This window comes from Bos taurus, chromosome 11 (genome assembly GCF_002263795.3).
Source record: "Bos taurus isolate L1 Dominette 01449 registration number 42190680 breed Hereford chromosome 11, ARS-UCD2.0, whole genome shotgun sequence".
NCBI classification, from domain to species: Eukaryota; Metazoa; Chordata; class Mammalia; order Artiodactyla; family Bovidae; genus Bos; species Bos taurus.
The window spans coordinates 101,392,101-101,415,196 of NC_037338.1; the positions used below are offsets into that span (position 1 = coordinate 101,392,101).

Below are 23,096 nucleotides of genomic sequence, written 5' to 3' on the forward strand. Positions count from 1 at the left end.
CTGCAGTTCCACTCCTAGTTTGTTCTGTAGAGAAACTCATCTGTGCACCGGGATACAGTGTAATAAAAACTACAGACTGGAAGCAACTCAAATGGTTATGGATATACCATTGGGCAGATAAACTTAGATTATCCTGTAATAGAATGTTACTACATTGTGAAATATGGCTGTGAAAATGAACACATTAGAGCTGCATGGGTGACTTTCACAGGCCTTAGTTTTTTCTCTCTCTCACAGGCATACTTTGAGCCAAGAGATTTAAAGCCTATACTGTGATAAACTCCATAATGGTTACTCCCCCACCCCACCACCACTTCATGTTCTTCTTTTACAGAAATTAGGTTTGCCATTGGAAAGGCTGGAAATTCAAATCAGTGGGTTTTTTTGTTTTTTTTTTCCTATCATGGCAGGGGCCTTATCTGTTACAGTCATTACTGTATCCCCAGTGCTTCAGACTATGGGTAGCACAAGATGAGTGTTGTAAAAATGAATGAATTTTCAGGTCGTAGGGGTATTCTCAGAAGAATTTAAGGATACAAGGTAGATTCTGGCCAGGATATAGAACTTCATTTTCTTCATAACCAAGAAAAATCCAGTTAGTATGACTATCACACTGGTTTTACGAGTGTTAGAATTATCTAGTGCTGTTTAACAAATTACCCCCAAATGTAGTAGCATTCTCTAGAGGTTGGCTTGGTGGTTATTTCCCATCTTAACTGGAACTCATGGCATCTATATGTGGCTTCTCTGTGTGACCTGGGCTTCCTTACAACATGGTGGCTGGATTCCAAGGAAGACTATTCCAAGAAAAAGGGAGCCATACAGAAGCTATCCTCAGAAGTTGCAAGCATCATTTATACTGCATCTTCTTATTTAAGGCTGTCACAGAGTCCCACCAAGCTCAAGGGGAGAGGACTAAACTTCACCTCTTGCTCTAGAAGAGCATTTAGGTCTGGAAATATTACTGTGACCATCTTTGGAAAATATAATCTGTCACATGGCCTATCAAGGCATGGCAGAGAGCCTGTTGAATTGATTTCTAGAGAGGGGAGTTAGGTGTAGGTGAGCTTGATGGTACAGCAGCCTTTGGGAGTAACTGTCAGGACTGGGTTTCGAAAAGTGGAAGACAGGCCTTGCTGAAGGAAGTATACTGGCTGGATAAGAAGCCAGAGGACAGTCTTGGCAACGATGAGGGCAAACACGTGACCAATAAACACGAAAGGTAATCAATAGTATTAGAAGCGTTAGGAAAATGAGGACCAAAACCACAATGAGACACCACTCCACATTCACTAGGAAGACTATAATTTAAAAGCAAACCAAAGAATAACATGCATTGACAAAGATATGAAGAGACTGGAACCTTCATGTACTTCTGGCTGAAACAGAAAATGCTACAGCAGTTATGGAAAACAGGTTCCTCAAAAAGCTAAACATAGAACTGTCATCAGTTCAGTTCAGTCACTCAGTCGTGTCCAACTCTTTGCAACCCCATGGACTGCAGCACGCCAGGCCTCCCTGTCCATCACCAACTCCCGGAGTTCACTCAGACTCACGTCCATCGAGTCAGTGATGCCATCCATCCATCTCATCCTCTGTCGTCCCCTTCTCCTCCTGCCCTCAATCTTTCCCAGCATCAGGGTCTTTTCAGATGAGTCAGTTCTTCGCATCAGGTGGCCAAAATATTGGAATTTCAGTTTCAACATCAGTCCTTCTAGTGAACACTCAGGACTGATCTCCTTGCTGTGCAAGGGACTCTCAAGAGTCTTCTCCAACACCACAGTTCAAAAACATCAATTCTTTGGCGCTCAGCTTTCTTTATCGTCCAACTCTGTCATATGAGCCAGAAATGGTGCTCAGACACATGTTCCCCAACGCTCATTGCAGCATTATTCACAATGGCCAAAAGATGGAAACAGCTCAGTGTTCATCAGTAGATGATTGGATAGCCAAATATGGTATATTCATACAGTGGAATATTATTCAGTCTTCAAAATGAATGAAGTTGTTCTTCATGTCACATCACAGATAGATAAATTGTGAATACATTATGTTAAGTAAAATAAACCATAGATAAAAGGACAACTATTACATGGTTCCACTTATATGAAATATTTAGAATAGGTAAATCCATAGAGCTGGAAAGTAGATCAGAGTCTACCAGGGGCTGGGGGAAGGCAGGACCAGAGAGTGAGTTACTGGTTATAGAATTTCGGTCATGTGATGAAAGAATTTTGGACATAGTATTAATTGTTGCATAACATTGTGAACATAATTAATGCCATTCGGCTGTATATGAGAAAATGATTAAAATGGTAAGTTTTATGTCGTATATATTTTACCTCGGTTTTTAAAACTTAGATGTAATATACCATAACCATGGAATTTTATACTTTAAATCAGTGAGTTGTGTGGTACGTGCATTGTATCCCAATAAAGTTACTTTAAAAAAGACTGGAGTCTGAAAGACTTGCAGGTTCAATGTAAAACTGCTCTATTCACCCCTCCCACCCTTTGCTAAGAGTAAGCAAGTAAAGCAGAAAGAACTTGCAGTCTTGCGTCCTCCTGCTCCCTAGAACTGTTTAATCCAAGGATGACACTGCAACTCAGCTGCCTCCTGGCTCCAGGCTCCAGCACGTATACAACAAATAACCCAAATCCTAAGCAAAGACAGTGCTGGGCTTACCAGGGGTGAGTTCATTCTAAATCTGTGAACCATTAGCTCCTCACTTTAGGACAGAGATGAAAGAGTGGTCTCTCACTCTCTGGGGAAATTATTAGCAGTCCTCAGTCACCACAACACTGTTCTTCTATGGTAAGTCTGCTGTACCTAACAAAAAAATTTTGTAATGTATGAAGAGGTAAAACAAAAAGGGGGACCTGCAGTCATATTTTAGAAATCATCAAAAAAAAAAAATAATAACCTTCAGATGACCCACGCATTGGAACAAGCAGGTATAATAACTATTGTGCTCAGGTATTTACAGGAAAATAAAAGAATGGTTGAATAAGGAATCTGAGCAGAGAAATGGGAATTACGAAAACAGTCAATCCGTATCTGAAGTTTCAATACAGTATCCAAAATAGAAAATGATTCGTTTAACAGCAGAGGGAATACTACAGGAGAACAATGAACTTGAAAACATGTCAGTAGAAATTACCTAAACTGAAGCTTAGGGAGACAGAAAAAAAGATTGGACAGAACATCCGTAACCTGTGCAACAGTGTACGGCAATTCAGCGAGGTGTCATCAAGAGTCCCGGAAGGAGAGGAGACAGAATGGGAGAGGAGAACATTTTTTGAAGAGACAATGGCCAAGCTTTTTCTTATTTGTTGAAAAACTGGAACCCACAAATGCAATAAACTCTGTGACTCTGAAACAGAGTAAATATCAGAAAACCACCCTTGAACACATTTAGTTAAACTTCTGAAAACCAAATACAAAAAGAACTTTTAAAGCAGCTAAAGAAAAAAAGACTGATGACATAAAGAGAAATATTGTGCAGTTCATAACAAGGCATTAAATATATGACAACCATAGCAAAAAAGCAAAAAAAAAAGTTTGCTACCCTGGAGTAAATCAGTGCTGCTCAACTGGTGTCTGTTTCCACCCCTAAAGGAATTTCACAATCACAGTGTCTGGAAACTTGTTTGAGCTTCCTGAGTGGGGATGCTACTGTAGTCATCTAGCCAGGGATGCTGCTGGACATTCTGTAGCCCTCCAAAGAATGATGTGGCCAAGAATGTCAGTAATGTCATTGTGAAGAAACCATTAGAAAGACAGAGATTTTTCAGAACATGAACCATAAAAGAAGAAACTGAAAATTTTGTTGGTGTTTAGTCACTAAGATGTATCCGACTCTTTGTGACCCCGTGGACTGCAGCACGGCAGGCTTCCCTGTCCTTCACTGTCTCCTGGAATTTGCTCAAACTCATGTCCATTGAGTCAGTGGTGCGATCCACCCACCTCATCCTCTACAACCCTTCTCCTTTTTCCCTTACTCTTTCCCAGTATTGGGGTCTTTTCCAGTGAATCGACTCTTAGCATCAGGTGGCCGAAGTATTGAAGCTTCAGCTTCATCATCAGTCCTTCCAGTGAGTATTCAGGGTTGAATTCCTTTAGGATTGACTGGTTTGATCTCCTTGTTGTCCAAGGGACTCTCAAGAGCCTTCTCCAGCACCACAATACAAAAGCACCAATTTTTTGGTGTTCAGCCTTCTTTATGGTCCAACTCCCACATCCATACATGACTACTGGAAAAACCATAGCTTTGACTATATGGACCTTTGTCAGCAAGGTGATGTCTCTGCTCTTTAATATTCTTCCTAGGTTTATCATAGCTTTCCTTCCAAGGAGCAGTCTTTGAATTTCATGGCTGCAGCCTATGTCATATCTGTAGAATTACTGAAACTTAAGAACCAGCCAGGAGAAATATCAGTAACCTCAGATATGCAGATGATACCACCCTTATGGCAGAAAGTGAAGAACTAAAGAGCCTCTTGATGAAAGTTAAAGAGGAGAGTGAAAAAGCTGGCTTCAAACTCAACATTCAGAAAACTAAGATCATGGCATCCGGTCCCATCACTTCATGGCAAATAGATGGGGAAACAGTGGAAACAGTGGCTGACTTTATTTTTGGGGGCTCCAAAATCACTGCAGATGGTGATTGCAGCCATAAAATTAAAAGATGCTTACTCCTGGAAAGAAAAGTTATGACCAACCTAGACAGCATATTAAGAAGCAGAGACACTACTTTGCCAACAAAGGTCCGTCTAGTCAAGGCTATAGTTTTTCCAGTGGTCATGTATGGATGTGAGACTTGGACTATAAAGAAAGCTGAGTGCCAAAGAATTGAGGCTTTTGAACTGTGGTGTCAGAGAAGACTCTTGAGCGTCCCTTGGACTGCAAGGAGATCCAACCAGTCCATCCTAAAGGAGATCAGTCCTGGGTGTTCATTGGAAGGACTGATGTTGAAGCCGAAACTCCAATACTTTGGCCACCTGATGCGAAGAGCTGACTCATTTGAAAAGATCCTGATGCTGGGAAAGATTGAAGGGGGGAGGAGAAAGGGACGACAGAGGATAAGACGGTTGGATGACATCACTGACTCAACGGACATGGGTTTGGGTGGACTGGGAGTTGGTGATGGACAGGGAGGCCTGTCGTGCTGTGGTTCATGGGGTCGCAAAGAGTGGGACACAACTGAGCAACTGAACTGAACTGAAGAACCAGCAAGACCAAACGTGGACAAGATGTAGAGCAACTTGATCTCTTAATGCACTGCTGGTGGGAATGTAAAATGGTGGGATCACTTTGGAAAACCATTTGGCAATTTCTCAGTAAGTTAAATATACACTAATTTTTATGGTTAGCACTTCTAGGTGTGTACCCAAAGGAAATGAAAATATATGTTCACAGGCAGACTGGTATCAGAATGTTCCTAGCAGCTTTGTGATAGCCCAGATGTTCATCATGAGGAGAATAGTAGACCCTGTCATCCTCACGCAGTGGAATACTACTCAACCATAAAAAGGGAAGGACAAGGCCTGCAGCCACGTGGATGGACCTCAGAAGCATATGTTGGTTCTAGCCAGGTCAGTTAGGCAAGAAGATGAAAGAAGTATCCAGAGTGGAAAGGAAGAAGTAAAACTATATATGTTCAGATAATATCATATATATAGAAATCCCAAAGGAATCCACTAGAGGACTAGTAGAAGTAATAAATGAGTCCAGCAAGTTTGTAGGATGCAAGGTCAGTGTATAAGATTTTAATTGTATTTATATACATTTGCAACACACATCCAAAAATGAAGTTGAAATTAAGAAAACAATTCTATTTCCAGTATCATAAAAAGGAGTAAAATACTCAGAAATAGACAGAAGCACAAAACATACTCTGAATATGCAAAAACATTATTTCAAGAAATAAAAAATGATCAAAATAAATGGAAGGACATCCTATATTTATGGATTGAAAGATTTAGTGTTGTTAAAATGGCAATAGAGAACCAGGGCTTGGAAAATTAACATTCATGCAGGAATTCAGTAATGAGTAAGAAAGACAAAAGTGGCTGTGTCCATAGAGCTTACCTTTGATGGGAAGTGGGGGGATCAGTCTTTAAGACAGTTTAATTTCAGGTAATTTTAAGCACTACGGGGAGAGGAACTTCTCTGGTAGTCCAGTGGTTAAGACTCCACGCTTCCTACGCGGAGGGTTCAGTCCCTGGTCGGGGAACTAAGATCCCACATGCCGAGTGGCGTGGCCAAAAAAAAAAAAAAGCAAAAAGAGTCCTATGAAGAGAACAAGATGATGTGGTAGTGTTCGGGGAAGCTTATTTAGGTCCCATAGTCGGGAAATGCCTTTCTGAGAAAGTCTCATAAATAGCTCTTTTTACATTTGTTTCTTTGATTTAGGATCAAGTCAGGTTCATTCACTGAGACTTGGTTGATAGGTGTCTTCAGGGTCTCTGATTGCCCTTCCATGTCTGTCCTTCTTTTCTTTTTCCTCAGAATACAGCTGTTGAACACAGCAGGCTGTTGGTCCTGTTAAGATCGCCACACTCCTGTTCTGATTACATCCCTGTGGGGTAGCTTCTGAGTAACTTGCTCCTCTGTCCCTTCCTGTGAAATGGTGCTTAGGTCTGGAGGCCGGATGAGATTCTCAGGGTTTTTGGCAATTTTTAAATTCTGAATCTTGAACACTGACTCCCTCTTTAATGATGTAAATGTACTGTTAGTTTTTTGGATGTGGTAAGTTTGTTACGGTTTCTGTTTTGGAGCTTTACACGGTGGATGGAATGATAAGATGTCTGCTTCATACTGATCGAGGATCAGGGGCAGAACATGGGGCTATGGGTGATGCTCAGCTGGCTGTGAGTCATGGGTGAAGCTAGGTGGTGAGGACGTGGCTTCATTGTGCCCCTCCATATGGACTTGCGAGGTCTTCCATAATTTAAAGTTCTTAAAACTATTATTATTGACTGTAATTAAAATGAATGGGCTATTCTAACCCACTTCTGAGGATGTAGTTTAACTCTCAATTCACATTCACTTCAGTGAAGTGTTACCCACTTCTACTCATTTCTACAGTTCAGTTCAGTTCAGTCGCTCAGTCGTATCCGACTGTTTGCGACCCCGTGAATCGCAGCACACCAGGCCTCCCTGTCCATCACCAACTCCTGGAGTTCACTCAGACTCACGTCAATCGAGTCAGTGATGCCATCCAGCCATCTCATCCTCTGTCGTCCCCTTCTCCTCCTGCCCCCAATCCCTCCCAGCATCAGTCTTTTCCAATGAGTCAGCTCTTCGCATGAGGTGGCCAAAGTACTGGAGTTACTCATTTCTACAGATAGCCATTTTTTTTTTTAATCATATTTTTTAAAATAGAGTGAACCATCTGAAGTTGCTGGGGTTTGTGGGGCTTTTTGTTGTGGGTTTGTTTTTTTTTTTTCCTGTAGGGCAAAAAAAGGTCTATCTATTGGCAATTTTCCTGTTTCAGCTGGATTCATGGAAGTCAGCTGAGAAACCTGGTATTTTCTGTTTTCCGCACACATGCATATTTCTCATGTCTTCGTTCCTTTGGAAGTCAGTTCACTAGTTACCAAAGCCTGTGCTCTTATAATTGGATTTCATTCCAAGTTTTAAAAACTAGTCATCATTAAATGGGTGTAGTAAACAGTTTCTGTTGTTTTTGAAGAAGTTTAAAGGGAGAGATAAGCAAGTACCTTAAGTAGGTCGCCCTCAGGTAAAAATGAGCCTGTCGTGTTTCAGGCACAAAAGAAGGCGGGGGATAAAGGGTGATGCTGAGAGATGAGTGAGACCAAAGCATGTAGTTTCTTTTCAGAGTTTGTAAGAAGAGTGGAGTGACTGGACTGCTGTTTTCAAGTGTTCTAGCTGCTGTGTGAGCGCGGGTCACGGGAGCAGCACGTCGGTGGACCTGTCCTGCGGTCCAGTCTTGGGCAGTTCAGACTGAGGGCAGGGACTGCATCCCCCAGAGCAGGGGCACGCTGGGAGCATGTCTCAGCGACCGCCTGCTAGAGGTTTGACTTCTTTGGGGGATTAAATAATTACTTGTAAAGCCCTTAGAAAAGTGCCTAGCACAGAGCAAGTGCTCAGTCGTTGGTTGTTGTTAAAATACCAACAGCCATTTCTGAGCATATCAGCTACATTTGAGGCACTTTTCTAAAGGGCACTACATTTCTAGCTGATTTATGTCACTCGTTGTTTGGAGGTGAGCAGTTTACTTTCCCATCTTACAGAAGAGGGGCTTTGGCACCTCTCCACCTGCCCACCCCTAGAAGGGGGCTCCTGTTAGGTTCCTGTACCACCCGTCTTCCTTAAAGAACCAGTTCCTCAACAGAAGTACATGTGCTGCATCCAGCTTTGTGTCAGCATGCGCCCTACATTAGCAGCACCCTCAGAGTGTGAGATTTGCAGATTTGGACAGAATTCAGCTGTGGTCATCATTTCAACAATAGAGCTAATTTAAGCTTATTTCTGCAGCACTGGGAAAGTCATCATGAAATAAAAGAGCACAAATTGGGAGAAAAGACAGTGTAAATCACTGATAGTCGGTTGCTGATGAGTTCAGCCAAACACAGGATGAATGAAAATAAGTGTTGCCCATCATAACCTAGAAATGTATTTAAACCTTCACATTTGGGGAGCTCCCAAGGGTTGGGTTTCCCTGCCCCAGGAAGCAGGGCAGGTGAACTGTCGGGCTCCTACCTACCACGAGTGATGTTTCCAGAGAACTGGCATTGTAAAATAACTGAGAGCGTGTGATTGTAGGGAGCCTTCCCATCCAGAGTTGGGCTTCCTCTCTGGTCGTTGGGACGCCTGCACCGGCACTGACCAGCGCTCCCTCGCTCGTCCCGTCTGCACAGCTGCGAGCGCCTGCTCTCTGGCCGGGGCCTGCCCTCTTACGTGGCCTCTCATCCTCCCGGCTTCCTGTCCCTTTTGTCTTCCAGCAGTCGTCCTCTTCCAGCGGCAGCGTGTTTGGGTCTGGAAACGCTGGAAGAGGGGGAGGCTTCTTCAGCGGCCTCGGAGGAAAACCCAGCCAGGATGCAGCCAACAAAAACCCGTTCAGCTCGGCCAGCGGGGGCTTTGGGTCCACAGCTACCCCAAGTAAGTTCAGAAACTTTCCTGGTCTCTGGGTCCCCTGATGTCATTGTCATTCTCCTGGCAGTATCAGAGCTTCAGTAACAAGGGTAGCAAGGGAGGAAAGGTCTGGAAGGCCCACTTAAAATCTCTCCCCCAGAGCAGTGCGGTCTGTTTTGATTTTGTTTTTTATTTGGGGTTTTTAATGAGATGTCCTATTAGCCATGAAAAGACATCAGAGCTGCAGGGAGAGAGGATCTATGCACTGAGCTACTCCCATCGTCTCTCCCAAGGCCCAAATTGCTCTGTTTCTTAGGATTGAGATGACTTGAAATGAATGCAAGCAGACAAGCATAAAAGAGAGCAGCCAAACAGGCTGGGTGTGCTCGGAGGAGCATCTGGATTTTCATTTGTGTCGGACTCGCTTTGAATTTGCTTTAAAATGCAGCTACTGTAGAGAAATGTCACACAAAAGTTGAAGCCATCATTATTTCTCAGCTCTTACACTTTTGTCTTATTTTCAAATGAAGCTGTGTCTTTGTGCTGGCACTTTCTTCTTCAGCTAATTCCTTGTTGATCTGTCGATTTGTGATTGGAAATGAAAGAAATTTGTTTGTTTAAATCTTCTAAAAAAACAATATTGTGCTGCTGCTGAAAACTGAGTTGGGAAGTCAGGCACCTGTCAATCTTCATTTTAGCTGCTCTCATTAAATATGCGCCACCAGAAGCTTCTCTCATCTGTGTGATCATTACATGATCACACTCATTGGGAAATGATTACACTCATTGGGAAAGACCCCGATGCTGGGAAAGATTGAGGGCAAGAGGAGCAGGGGACGACAGAGGATGAGGTGGTTAGATAGCATCACCAACTCAATGGACATGAGTTTGAGCAAACGTAGGGAGATAGTGAAGGACAGGGGAGCCTGGCGTGCTGCAGTCCATAGGGCCGCCAAGAGGTGGACACGCCTGAGCGACTCAACAACAACAAGGCATCAAGCCCAGTTCTCCAGATGGGACAGAGGTTTCCTTGATAATGAGGCTCATGTAGTTACAAGCAAAACTCTCTTTCCTGAGACTCATATATTGACAGGTCAGTTATTTTGATGTCACTGTTTATCTAGTAATATGTAAGGAAAGGTTGTAGTAAAGATACACACACATCTTTAAAGTTGCAAAATTATATAATCAGAAATTTTTGTTCTGCTAGTAGGAATTTAGAACCTAAAACAAAGGGATCTTAGAACTCGAGTTCAGTAACAGTTTTTGAAAACTGTAGGGTGGATTTCCTTTAGGGTTGACTGGTTTGATCTCCTTGCTGTCCAAGGAACTCTTAAGTCTTCTCCAGCGCCATGGTTCGAAAGTATCAATTCTTCTGCACTCAGCCTTCTTTATGGTCCAGCTCTCACACCTGTACAGAACCTACTGGAAAAACCATAGCTTTGACTAGATGGACCTTTGTCAGTGAAATGAAATCTCTGCCTTTTAATATGCTGTCTAGGTTTGTCATAGCTTTTCTTCCAAGGAGCAAGCGTCTTTTATTATTAAAGTGTCTTTAATTTTATGGCTACAGTCACTGTCCACAGTGATTTTGGAGCCCAAGAAAATAAAGTCTGTCACTGTTTCCATTTTTTCCTCATCTCTTTGTCATGAAGTGATGGAATCATATGCCATGATCTTAGTGTTTTGAATGTTGAGTTTTAAGCCAGCTTTTTCACTCTCCTCTCTCACCTTCATCAAGAGGCCCTTCACTTCTCCTTTGCTTTCTGCCATAGGGTGGTGTCATCAGTTTTAGATGTGGCCATCCCCACTTTACCAATAAAGATATAGATTCAGAGAGAGGGTGTGGGCTTCCAGAGGTAACAGCCATTAAGCAGTGTAAGGAGGATTTCATCCAGGCGTGTGTGTAGAGCTCTGATCCACCGTGTTGCCTCCTGAGATCTTCCAGCCCTGCCATGGAATGGAACTCCTCCCTGTGCACCTTGTCTGATGGCCCTCATGCTTGCTTTGCATGGCATTCATTGACCACACTCCCCTGCAGATAGATATCAGAGCACAGATTGCGCAGCCAGCAGCTCCCTTGGTAACATTTAGACCCCGAGCTGCCTAGTCCTGGAGCTGCCCTCTTTAGCCCTGAAAAATAATTGGAACTAACTATGCAGTGATCTCAAAAGACAAGCTAGGGACATGACTGGTGCTTGGTGCTGGAGTGTTCTGTATCCGAAGCTCACACTGCAAAGGTTTCTTCTCTCTTTCTTCCCGGGAGACTCTACCTAAGACACAGGTAAACCCTGGGCCATGTGCATTATGTGTGAGGAAACCATGACTCAGGAAGGCTTAGTCCTTTCCCGTCAGTTTTTAGGTTTTCTAAGCCAAGGCTGACTGTACCACTCATTTATCCCACTGTAATATCTTTGAACATCCTAAAGACCAAGGAGTCTTAAAGAGATAAAGGGATAAAGAAGCCCAAAGGCTTGTAAATGTTCTCTGACCTCCCTGGAATTCAAGTTTTCCAACACGGTCCCAGTAAAATCATTTCACCTCTGTATTTCTGGTTTGTCCAAGAGGAGATCTAGCCTCTAATCTTACACTTGAATTTGTTTGCTATTTGGAATTTTTGCCTTGTTAGCACTAACAAAGTCAGAAAATCGCTACCCTCTCTTCTTGAAATACCAAATGAAAGGAATGGCTGGGAAGCCTGGTTTTTGTTTCCAGTGTCAGATGCACCGCCATTGAAGGGATCTAATGTAATCTTCAGTCACCTCGGATCAGGAAAGGATCAGACTGCTCAAGAGGGCATTTTGCAGGCTCCACTAGGGGATATGTAGTCCCCTGGGACCATATATGATGGTGATGAAAAGGAATTTGCTACCCATGCATGCTGTCAGTGCCTGACATGCTTATAGCCAAGCTCTTAGACTGTCAGCAGTAGTTTTACAGAGCAGGTGACCATGCCGTGGTCTGGGGCTCTGTGTTGCTGGCTCATGGAAATTAGAGATGGTTGGGTCCCTGAGATGAGGCTCTGCACTTGCTGGATTGTGGATCAAGAGCATTGAAACTGGAAGTGTTAACAGACTTGCATCTCACACTGAGGTTGGATTGGCAGCAGAGCAAAAGAGAGGCCCTGACCTTGACAGGTTAATGGTGGACCCCCTCTTCAGACAGCTCGTCTTGGAGAGTCACCCTCCACGCTTCTCCCATCCGTCACCCTCCCTGTGAGCATCTGTCTGGCCCATGCAGGTGTCTGTACGTCTCTCTTGGTGACATGCAGTCAGCTCTCCATACCCACACAGAACATGTCATTGCAGCCTCCTGTCCATGCCTGTGTCTGAGCAGTGATCCTCTTTAAAGAGAGTGGTTTGCTGCCTTACTGTGGGTGCAAACTCACTGTAATAAAACACCCATCACAGCAGGGTGGGGAAATGTGAGTCATCCCTCCCCGCTCCTCCCAGTAAAGGGTTAAAGAAAAATTCCTGTTACATAGCATGCTGTTTGTACTCCCCAGGAGCTTCCATGTTTTTGACTTTTGGCAGGTTATATGTTGCCTGGCAGATTTGCAGTACCTATAACAAAAAACTTGACCCCCATCTTGATTTTTAGGAGCTCGATTCCTTTTTTCCTTTAATTCTTGGAGCTGAGTCAGTGTGTAGCTGAGGGAGCAACCCACCAGATAAGCATCTAAAAGGTCAAGGGCTTACTCTGAATCCCTTAGAAAGATGAAGTGAGAGTGGAAGTCCTGTTCTTCAGAATATCCCAAGCTTCCATCCACCCAGGAGGAGGAGCAGTGGGATCTTTCTTATTCTGCCTGCAGTCTCTGTGCAGAGCCAGCAATGGCAGGCATGTAAGAGTAGAATTGGAAGTCAGCGTGCTCAGTTTGAATTCACTCTAACTTTGTTTTCTCTAGTTTTGACAAAATTTGAAGTTGGTCTTCATGTGAGGAGATCCATGAACACCAGCCCTGTTCTTCAGAAGCCGAGTCTCGTGTGGCCGCGGGGTGGGCCCTCTGTTGGACACATCTGCTACCTGTGGGCTCACAGGTGCATTTCTGCAGAAGAGCCCTTCCTTGGAACCTGTTGCCTTCCTTTGTTTTGTGCCTGTAACGTCATATCAGGAAATCCTGAGCCTGGGCACTAAAGTGATTACAAACTTGTCGTGAAGATACACACACATCAAAGGAGGTTTCTGTCTCACTGCCACCCAGCATCCTTGGATCCTAGACTTCTCTGTCACTCCCTTCTCCCCAAACGCCTAGTGAAATTTCTTCCTTCTCTGTTTTGAGGAGTACGTAAGGACGTCTTTCTCCCTCTGACTTCCCTCACACATGTTCTTCATCTCTTCAGATACCTCTAACCTGTTCGGAAACAGTGGAGCCAAGACATTTGGCGGATTTGCCAGCTCATCATTTGGAGACCAGAAGCCTGCTGGCACTTTCAGCTCTGGAGGAGGAAGCGTGGCCTCCCAAGGCTTTGGGTTTTCTACTCCAAATAAAACAGGTACTGCTCTGCCTATTTGCTTTGCTTATTGTTACATGTGTATTTAATGTGCATAGACTTCTGGAAGCAGAGCTCTCCAGGCCGGTTTTCGAGGGAGGTGACTTGGAATGTTGATGAAGATGCTCTTCCGCCAGATTCATTCTCTTCATTGAGCGCCTACTACATTCCTGACGCTGTTCTCTGTCTCCTGAGATGCACTAAGCGCAGAATGCATGCCATGCAGCCCTTAACAGAGTTTAGTGTCTTTGCAGGGAAGAAAGCATTGTAGATATTTACAGTTGCATTTAACAACCAAAGAAGGGAGCCTGTAAGACTGTAGCTTGAAACGTTAACAAGAAAGCATCCTGAGTCATATTTGCTTGGGTGCCCATTACCTGTGATGGGTAAGACAGATGGTCCGTGTAATCTCTTAGGTCTGTATCACTTTGTCTTTCCCAGGTCACTTTTCTTTAAACTTTTTATCGAATATAATCACATAACTATACCACATGCTCTTGTATGTATACAGTTTTCATAGCATAATGATACAGCCCAATTAATTTTCACTCTTAGAATATGCCTACTTAGGAATAAAGAACATTGCAGTACTACTTTTTATCCCAGCATTACTTTTAAAATGTATATTTGTAAACTGTGTCACTTTTTTTTTATAATCATGTATTATTATACTTGCAATTAAAGATTTTAAAGAACAGTACATATTTACCTGCAAAAAAAATCCTTCATCTCTGTCAGCTGCCCCGTCTATCCTATTTCTGTGTCTGAGATCTACAGAGGGGCTGCATACCTGCCCTTGTCTTGTGGAAAATTGTGTGAAAAGATTTTTGGGGGCAGGGAGGCTTAACCTGCTGAGAAAGCAGTTCGTTAAAGCAAATGCCCCACAGGTGAGCAGACAGGATGCTTCCCCCAGGTGTGTGTTGGGGACTCTCTGTGGGGATCGTAGAGGAAGGACCCTCCCGAAGGAGCAGCCGCCTGGATGCCTCTGACAGGGGAGCGTGGCTGCCCCGAATTACTACCTGGAATCCCACCTTTCAGAACCGAAGTTGCTGCGGTGTCCTAATGCACTGGGCACCTTTACTCAGACCTGTGCCTGGCGAGGGTTAGTCTTTGCTAGCTTTTGATGCTCTCTCCTAGAATCTGAAGTGGAGTAGGAATGAGCACCACAGCTGCATTTTGCAGCTTTGAGTGATTTAAAAACACTTCCTGCAGAGAGAGATTTAAAAACAAAAGGGCTGCAAATCTTTTGGTCCCAGTTAACAGGGCAAAAGCAGAGACATTACTTTGCCAACAAAGGTCCGTCTAGTCAAGGCTATGGTTTTTCCTGTGGTCACATATGGATGTGAGAGTTGGACTGTGAAGAAGGCTGAGCGCTGAAGAATTGATGCTTTTGAACTGTGGTGTTGGAGGAGACTCTTGAGAGTCTCTTGGACTGCAAGGAGATCCAACCAGTCCATTCTGCAGGAGATCAGCCCTGGGATTTCTTTGGAAGGAATGATGCTAAAGCTGAAACTCCAGTACTTTGGCCACCTCATGCGAAGAGTTGACTCATTGGAAAAGACTCTGATGCTAGGAGGGATTGAGGGCAGGAGGAGAAGGGGACAACAGAGGATGAGATGGCTGGATGGCATCACCGACTCGATGGACGTGAGTCTGAGTGAACTCCGGGAATTGATGATGGACAGGGAGGCCTGGCGTGCTGCGATTCATGGGGTCGCAAAGAGTCGGACACGACTGAGCGACTGAACTGAACTGAACAGGGCAAATAGCACTTGACTAAGATAGTTTAGTTTATTAATCATCAAGACCTTCTAGTTTATCTTTTGAGGAACCTGATCATGTTTTCTTCAACTCTTGTGTCCTCTCTGTTGTTCCTTATCCTGGGGTCACATCCCAGTTGAGTTGAGAACTTGACCCTTTTATTTTTTCAATCTGAGAGAAAATGCATCCACCCACTTTTCAGACTGGTTTTTCCTATTTGATGACTTGCCCCATGGAACCACCTCAACTGAGGACTCCAGGAATTTCAGATTGTGGGTTTGGGTGGGTCTCTAAAAAATTCCAGAAGCAGCCCTCCTCCCTTGAGTACAGTTGCAGTAAAAAATAACACCACTGGAGATGATTTGAACAGAGGACAGGAAGTGGGACAGACTGACAGTGACCTCCTGCTGCCCCAGTCCACTGGGTTCACTCCATGTTCTGCCGCTGGAGTTACTGGCTTTGGTGGCAGTGGAGGGGGCAGAGTGGTGGTAAGGTGCTGGGTGGTCATGTGGTCACCCTGCCTTTGTTCCCATCCAAGCTCTGCCGCTCACCAGTGGCTCAGTCTAGACATGGGGCATCTTCTCTGAGCCTCGGTGTCCTCGCCTGTGAAGTCAGGGTCGCAGGTTTACAGGGAGGATTGAAACTGGTGAACAGTACCTGGCATATGGAGGACCCTCAGTAAGTCGGATATCTTATTGAGTACTAAACTTCTGTCTCTTCTGGAGAAGAAAACATGAAAGTGTAAGCATCTAACAAAATTGGAACCCTCAGCATCAGCAGTGAGTTGTCCGTCTCCAACAGTGAAGCCCGGGTCCCCGTTCACTCTCTTCACTCCTTCTAGCTGTGACGTGGGTCTGTCGTTTTGGGGCATTGTGTGTGCCCGTGTAATCTCCTCTCTCTATCCAGTGAGTGTACTTTCTGTATCGTGGTGACTTCTCATTTTTCACTCACCTTCCACCAGGAACTCTGAACAATATTGAGTACAGAGTACTAGGTGAAGGTCTGTGTGTCCAGGAAGTGTAACCAGATCCATGATCAGTCTTAAATAATTCAACTGCAAGGGTTTTTTAGCACTTTTTTTTTTTCCCAGTCTGTTATATTTGTAACCCAGCAGTCTCCATTATCATGGCTTGGAATTTCACTCGAGGTTTTAAAATACAGACTGTAGACCCAAACGTGAGCCTGAACAGAAATCGCCTTCTCAGTTGTGCTCCTGCTGTTCCTGGTGAATGAGCAAACGACCGAACCACAGAGCAGCAGCTAACTAAGGCATTCAGCTGGCAGCTCTTCATATCCAGCATTTGCTCCTGCCTGATGCAGGCGGCAGAAGCTTGTGGGTGATTACACTCATAATAAGAAGGCCTGGGTAATCCCTCTAACACCGGGATTCACGTTCCACTTGGGCGAGAATGAGGGCCCCATCTCCCTGGTCCAGTTGCCTCCTGGCTTGGCCTGGGCCACCATTCCTCCCTTCAGAGCACATCTCTTGTACCGTTTTGCTGTGTTCTGTTCAATAGACGCTCAGCGAATGTCTCTGCTAATGTCCTAGAATGACGTCAGCAGAGTCTTGGGGTTTGGGAATCCTCCTCGGGGGCAGGAAGAACAGTCAGGCAAGGGCCTTCTGTCTTGCCGCCTGACAGGCATCTAGCAGTCGGGGGAGGCGGCCCCAGGCACACCTGGCCCTTCGTGTGCGGCCACCTGCGGGGGTGCCGCCCCCGTGGGCCTGTGTCCACAGGAGCAGCAGCGCTGGGAGCCTGCCCTCGGGCTGGTAGACTCAGGGCTCGCCTTGCCCAGTGCTGGAGGGTTTTGTCTCATTCATACAGCAGCCACCCTCCAGACAAGAAACACAGTGTGCCTTTTCTATTGAGGAGTAGTTCCTGCCTGCAGAGAGAGAGCTTTTTGTTCTTCTGTGCAGGGGGAGGGAGACTCCTGAGACAGACGGAGAGGCATTGGGCTGTAAATAAGTAACGAGCGCCTGGCCGAGCGCCAGCACCCCGTGGCGCTGCGTCTCCTCGGAACCCTGCTCGCAGGTCCTCCCTGAGAGGGGACCGTGAGCCTCTAGTTCATGTTTTTGTGAAGCTAGGGACCTTGCCTATGTGATGATAAGTAATAAACTCTGACCATTTTGACAACTGGGTAGAGATTGAATCTCTTGAGTGTGACTTTTCAGTGGACTCTCAAAACGTAGCAGGGCGCCGGGTGGGGGTCTGACGTGGCCTAGCTGGGTTTCCTGGCAGTCGGACCTCACGAAACGTGGAGCTAACGAGTCCAGCTTGCCTCGGGAAGGCCCGGGGATCTCACAGACAAACACGAGGTCTCCTGGGTTCTTAGAACTCCAAGTGAGCTCCTACGTGGACCGCAGACCCTTCTGTTGGAAATGGAGGGGTGGCGATTTGGTTGGGTTTGGGTTTATTATTTTGCTGATAGAAGGGGTGTTGCCCTTTGCTATAATTTTTTGAATTTGAAGTTCTAACGTATTTTCCCCTTTCTCCTTCTTCCTCTTTTGATTTGGTTTCTCACTGCTCATTGTCTTCTCTTCCTGTCTCCTCCTTTCTTTCTCCCCGTTTCTGTTTGTTTGCCTCTGTTTTGCTCAGGTGGCTTCGGTGCTGCTCCAGTGTTTGGCAGCCCTCCTACTTTTGGGGGATCCCCTGGGTTTGGAGGGGTGCCAGCATTCGGTTCAGCCCCAGCCTTTACAAGCCCTCTGGGCTCGACGGGAGGCAAAGTGTTCGGAGAGGGCACTGCTGCCGCCAGCGCGGGAGGATTCGGGTAAGCCCCCCAGGAGAGGCCAGAGGAAGCCCCCAGGCTCGGGTCAGCAGAAGCACTGGGGCCCAGGACTCCTGTTTTGAAAAGAAAATTCTTCTGTTTCCCCTTTTCTTGACTAAGCTGAAATTCCCTTCCTCAAAATCCGCAAACCAGTCATTCCAGGATTCCTGTTCTCTGCAGGGATAAGGCTAGACTCTGTCCAGTACTTGCTGGACATGAGCCGTATTCCTGTCCCCTGGTAGGTGGCTGGCAGAGCCCTGCTCTCCTAGCAGAGATAAAGGATTGGTTAAGGGAAGAAAAACAGTCTCCCCTTACTGCAAGATTGCCCCTCGTGTGGTGACTGCTGTTAGGAAATTCTGAATAAACAGTTTTTACCAAATTCTTTTCTCTTGGGATTGTTGTCCCTGAGCAGACAGCTCCTTAAGTCCCCTGCTCCACTGCAGACCCCCCGCGTAGGACAACAGTCCACAGTCCCCGGGCCAGCTTCCACAGGCACTATCTGGGCCCTGGACACATTGCAGAGTCTCCATGACCGCTCTGCCTTCAAGGCTGCTCTTACTGCTTGGGGTATATCCTCACTTGAAAATGCCGTAGTAGAGATTTGCTTCAGAGGGCCCCAGAAATTCAGTCTGGTTACCAAAACCCCAAGGAGAAAATAGCCTTCACCACATCACAAAATCCCAGTAAAATATATGTGGTGATGACTACAAAGTGTCTTATTCGCAGGAAGTATGGATGTCTGAAGTTACTGTCTGCTGGGCCTTTCACAGCCCTCAACCCTGGCTCAGGACTCATAACACTGCAGAGCTGGCGGGTGGGGCCGGGCCGTTTGGGAGCACTGTCAGGGCACATGGGATGAGTGCTGGCAAGGTGGGAGCATCTTTGTCTTGAAAGTAAACTCAAATGGAGCCCTTCCTCACACCCTCCTCACCTCTCCATGAAAGAGGCTGGTGCGGACATGCTGGCAAGTTTCAAGGAAAGTAGCGAGTTGATACATTGCTTCTTGGATTTCATGTAGAGACTGATGGGTCTCTTAAGCTGCTCCCGGGAAGTCAGGAAACCCGAACTTAAGGAAAGCTTTGAAAGGAGAGTTGGGGTCGATTTAAACCAGTTTTCTGGCAGGTTCTGACAGATACTGCTCTCTGCAGTGACCGCCCAGCACGTGATATTGCAAAGTTGCCGGAAGGTTTGTGGTTGACTGGGAATCTTGAGGTTTTTATTTATTTGAAACCAGCTGTTTTCTTCGCTAGCAAAAAAAAAGGATTAGGTTCTGCCCTGGCCAGGGGCTCGCCCACATAAATCCTGACTGGCTGGTTAGTTCCGAGTTGTCCAGCAGAACCAAGCACCAGTTTTGGTGTGACATCTCCGAAAGAGCTCATCGCCATTCTTCAGGTCCCTGTCGTGAGTCTGTCTCTGACCCCGGCTGACGCCTGAGAGCTTCCCACAGCCATGTATGAGAGGCCCAAGGCATGGGTGAGATTAGCCCAGGACCAGTGACGTGGAAGTTCCAAACAGCAGAGGAAAACCCAAACATGGACAAGTGGGGTTTCATACTGCAGCCCTTTATTTTTCTTCACGAAGCTGAGGCAAAGGTTTGCTCTGGGCTCTAGCCTACTTTTTCTGAGAGGCTGCCAGTTTAAACCAAGCTTGTCACTTCGAATCATGTACGTCGCGCATCCTGAGACTCAGGAGGGGGGCCGGGGCTGTCGGGCAGCAGAGTGGCCGTGTGGCCATGCTAACCACAGTCTCTGCTCTCACCGGGACGCAGGTTCGGGAGCAGCAGCAGCACCACGTCGTTTGGCACCCTTGCCAGTCAGAACGCACCGACTTTTGGATCGCTGTCCCAGCAGTCTTCTGGGTTTGGGAGCCAGAGCGGGGGATTCTCAGGCTTCGGATCAAGCGGAGGAGGTGGGCAGCCCAACCACTCCCTTCACTGTGGTCTCTCCTTTCGTTCCTTCAGTAAATGTCTGACAACCCTCACCCCTACCCTGACCCTCCAAAAGAATGAGTGATTTTACCTGGCTATTCAGTCTGGTACTTGAAAAGCTGAAAGTACTGGAAAGATGCAGTTTTCTTTTTGGGTTTTAATTAGGCTTGTTAACACTGTGCTGTTTCTTACCAAATAAAGAAATGGCTGACTTGACTTTTCTCTCAAGATTTGAGGACCCCAAAAAAATAGCCATTCTAACTAGACCTTGACTTAAAAGTCTAAACCAGAAGACTCAAAAGATATAGAAGAAAGTAAAAATAAAGAGGTAGAGACCTTACAAAATGTCTTTCATTTGTTTGACACCCTACTTCTTCAGATAGTAGAATATCTTTGCAGCACACTTACGAGATGCAAAAGTTAGGTATTATTAATTATTATTTTACAAATGACACAGAAACCGCAAGGGGCCAGTCTGCTCAAAGGGCTAGACAGACAGCAGCAGGGCTGCCCCTTGGACCGAGTGTCTTGCTGCTCTGGCCTCAAGGAGAAGAGAGCCAGTGGATGGGGAAAGTAGAAAAAGCACGCTTTCTTGATGAAATGAGTTCGTGTGGCATCAGCAACACTGAGAGGAGGCCTGCCATGACCCTCTGCTGGCCACGGTGGAGGTGGGACAGACCCTGAAGCAGCCAGCAGACCGCGCCCCTTCCTGCCCCCACCCCCTCCCAGCCTGGTCTTGCGGGAGGAGGGCTTCCTGTGGAGACACGGGGAGGGGACCAAGGCGCCCTAGAGACCACCTTTGCCTTTCGGGCGTCTGTGTTCTAACTGCACCCTTTTCCTCTTTTTCAGGATTCACCTTTGGATCTTCTAACTCGTAAGTACCCCTCTTCAGTTTTGAGTCATTAATAAGGGTGGAGGCCTGTGCAGTATGTGAAAACGGTAGTTTTGGTCTCTTTGTACAGTTTGGTATCTATTTTTTCTGTTTAAAATCTTGTCCTGGAAACGGCATTTCAGCAGCAGGTTTTGGGCTATGTGGACTTGCTGCTCTCAGTAGGCATGTGGCTGGAGGTTCCAGGCCTGGCCTTCTCCCGGGCCGTGTGTAAGAGAGAGGACGGTGCCTTCTGCTGAGCAGAGCCTGGAAGGCAGAACCCGAGAGATGCTTGTCCTTATTTCCCTGTTCATTCTCAGAAGCTCCCTGGGCTCCGAGCCCATCCCCAAGTCCTGTTTTTCTGTCCTCACTCTTTGCATCTGCCTGACACTGGAAATTCCGAGTCCTGCTCTTTGAACACAGGCAGTTGCATGAGCTCCAGAGCCCTTCCTGGAGCAGGAGCTGACCTGCCTCTCCTGGCACTTCCTTGCAGGTCTGTCCAGGGCTTTGGTGGCTGGAGAAGCTGAGTGGGTGTTGGCGCTCCTTTCCGTCTCTGCGACCCAGTGCGTTCTCAGCTCCCCTTCTCTGAGAAACCCTGCAGCAGTCCTCTGAACTGGATGCTCTCGTTGAAATACACCCCCCCCAAAGAAACAGCAGAAACCAAACTCCAGAGATGCCTGCCTGCGTGCTCTGTGTTGCGTTTTGTGTTGGTTGTCCCCCCTGCTATTAAACTGTTCGGTCTGTATCCACACGGAATGTGTATGGGCCTCCTCCAGTCACAGCCAGGAGAGAGGTCCCCCATTTCTGGGCTCTGAGGAGCCTGCACTGCCTGCCGGCAGCCAGCAGCATCTCTCTGCAGAGGCGGCCTCCAGAAGGGTCCGGCGCAGGCTGTGGCCAGGCCGGCGCTTCTCCCAGACGGCCCCCCAGAGGGAAGAGGTCGCGTGCCAGCCAGCACCTTTCTGAGGCCGTGACTTGCTGTCTCTTCTTCACACCTTTCTGCTGCTGGGCATCAGGTCCCTCGAGGTGCCAGCATGGCGACTAGTTGGAGGGAAAGAAGCTCACCGACACGGGCATTAGCCGAGTCTCGGAAGCGGCACGAGCCCCTCGGAGCTCAGGCAGCTGTGAGGAGCATGGAAGCGGCAGGGCCTGCAATGGTGGCGCTGCCCTGGGAAGCCCTCAGCCCCTCTTCCCGACTTGGCTGTGGGCGCTGAGCGTCCCACAACTGATTCTCACACTGTGGCGAGGAGGTGGGCAGTCGATTGAGAAACTGCTTTCACCTCCAGCAGGCGCTGGTGACGTGGGCCCCTGGCTCCTGTCTGTGAACCGCAGTGCTCGCAGACCTGGGTAGACCCAGGAGCTGAGACGACGTCGCTGCGGCCCTCGGCCACCACACACGTGTGCTAGCGTGGCCTGGAGGTCGAGTTCAGTCTCGTTGAAGTGCTTGTGAGGCAGAGTTCTTCAGATCTGGGCGTATTTAGTTCCTAGGCCTGTGACACCCTAGGCGGTTGCTGACAGACAAGGACTGCCTCGCACCAAGCGCAGGCAGAAGCGTATGTTACCTTTCAGGCTCAGAGTGGGACAGCTTGGCCATTAGCAGGGGAGGGGGGGAAAGGGACAATTATTTAGATTTTCGTATATTGGAAAGTTGTATTTTGAAACATTCTAATAAAAGTTTTCCACGCGATTTAGTGTGTCACGTTGCAGCCAGCATGGCCTCGCTGCTAATGTGGGCTTGTCGGGAGGGTAGAGCTCGGTGAAGAGCCGGGGCCACAGCCTGCCCTGCCAGCTCCTACTCTGCCAGGGGCTGTGGGTGACGCACACCCACAGGCCCCAGGCCGGCAGCTTCTGGTTCAGCCGGACTGAGATGGGGCCTGGACACCTCGGGCTGAGGTCGGCGGCTCCTGCCGCTTGTCAGAAGAGGAGTCTGCCGGCGCAGCACGCTGGGTTTCAGGAGCCCCAACGCAGGACTGGGTCCCTGGTGACTTCCCCTGTTTTCTGTGCAGTTTGTGAGAGAAGAGTGAGCGTCTGTTCGTCCGTTGTGCTAAAGAGGGCGTCTGCCTCCTTCAGAGAGCCTGGACTTCAGTCCTTCCATGGGGACCCTTTTGGTCCTCGAGGAATTGAAGAGCTCGTCTCCACCTGTTCTTGTGGGAGGCCCCTCAGCCACGGAACTGGTTGCCAGACGTCCAC

General features: G+C 46.9%; 1 protein-coding gene across 4 annotated transcripts in view; it reads left to right on the forward strand.

Moving 5' to 3' along the window:
• Positions 1-22,245, forward strand: part of NUP214 (nucleoporin 214) — a 90,987-nt gene extending 68,742 nt beyond the window's left edge. For 2 of the 4 annotated variants that reach the window (XM_005213418.5, XM_024999248.2), the window contains exons 31-36: positions 8,971-9,127; positions 13,441-13,593; positions 17,946-18,117; positions 19,883-20,022; positions 20,891-20,915; positions 21,403-21,660. In XM_005213418.5, the coding sequence (XP_005213475.2) occupies positions 8,971-9,127; positions 13,441-13,593; positions 17,946-18,117; positions 19,883-20,022; positions 20,891-20,915; positions 21,403-21,436 (681 nt within the window). In that variant the 3' untranslated portion in view covers positions 21,437-21,660. Of the gene's footprint in view, positions 1-8,970; positions 9,128-13,440; positions 13,594-17,945; positions 18,118-19,882; positions 20,023-20,890; positions 20,916-21,402 lie in introns of all 4 variants that reach the window. The other 2 variants (XM_010810496.4, NM_001205443.1) reach the window with 2 other exon arrangements.
• The last annotated feature ends 851 nt before the right edge of the window (positions 22,246-23,096 follow it).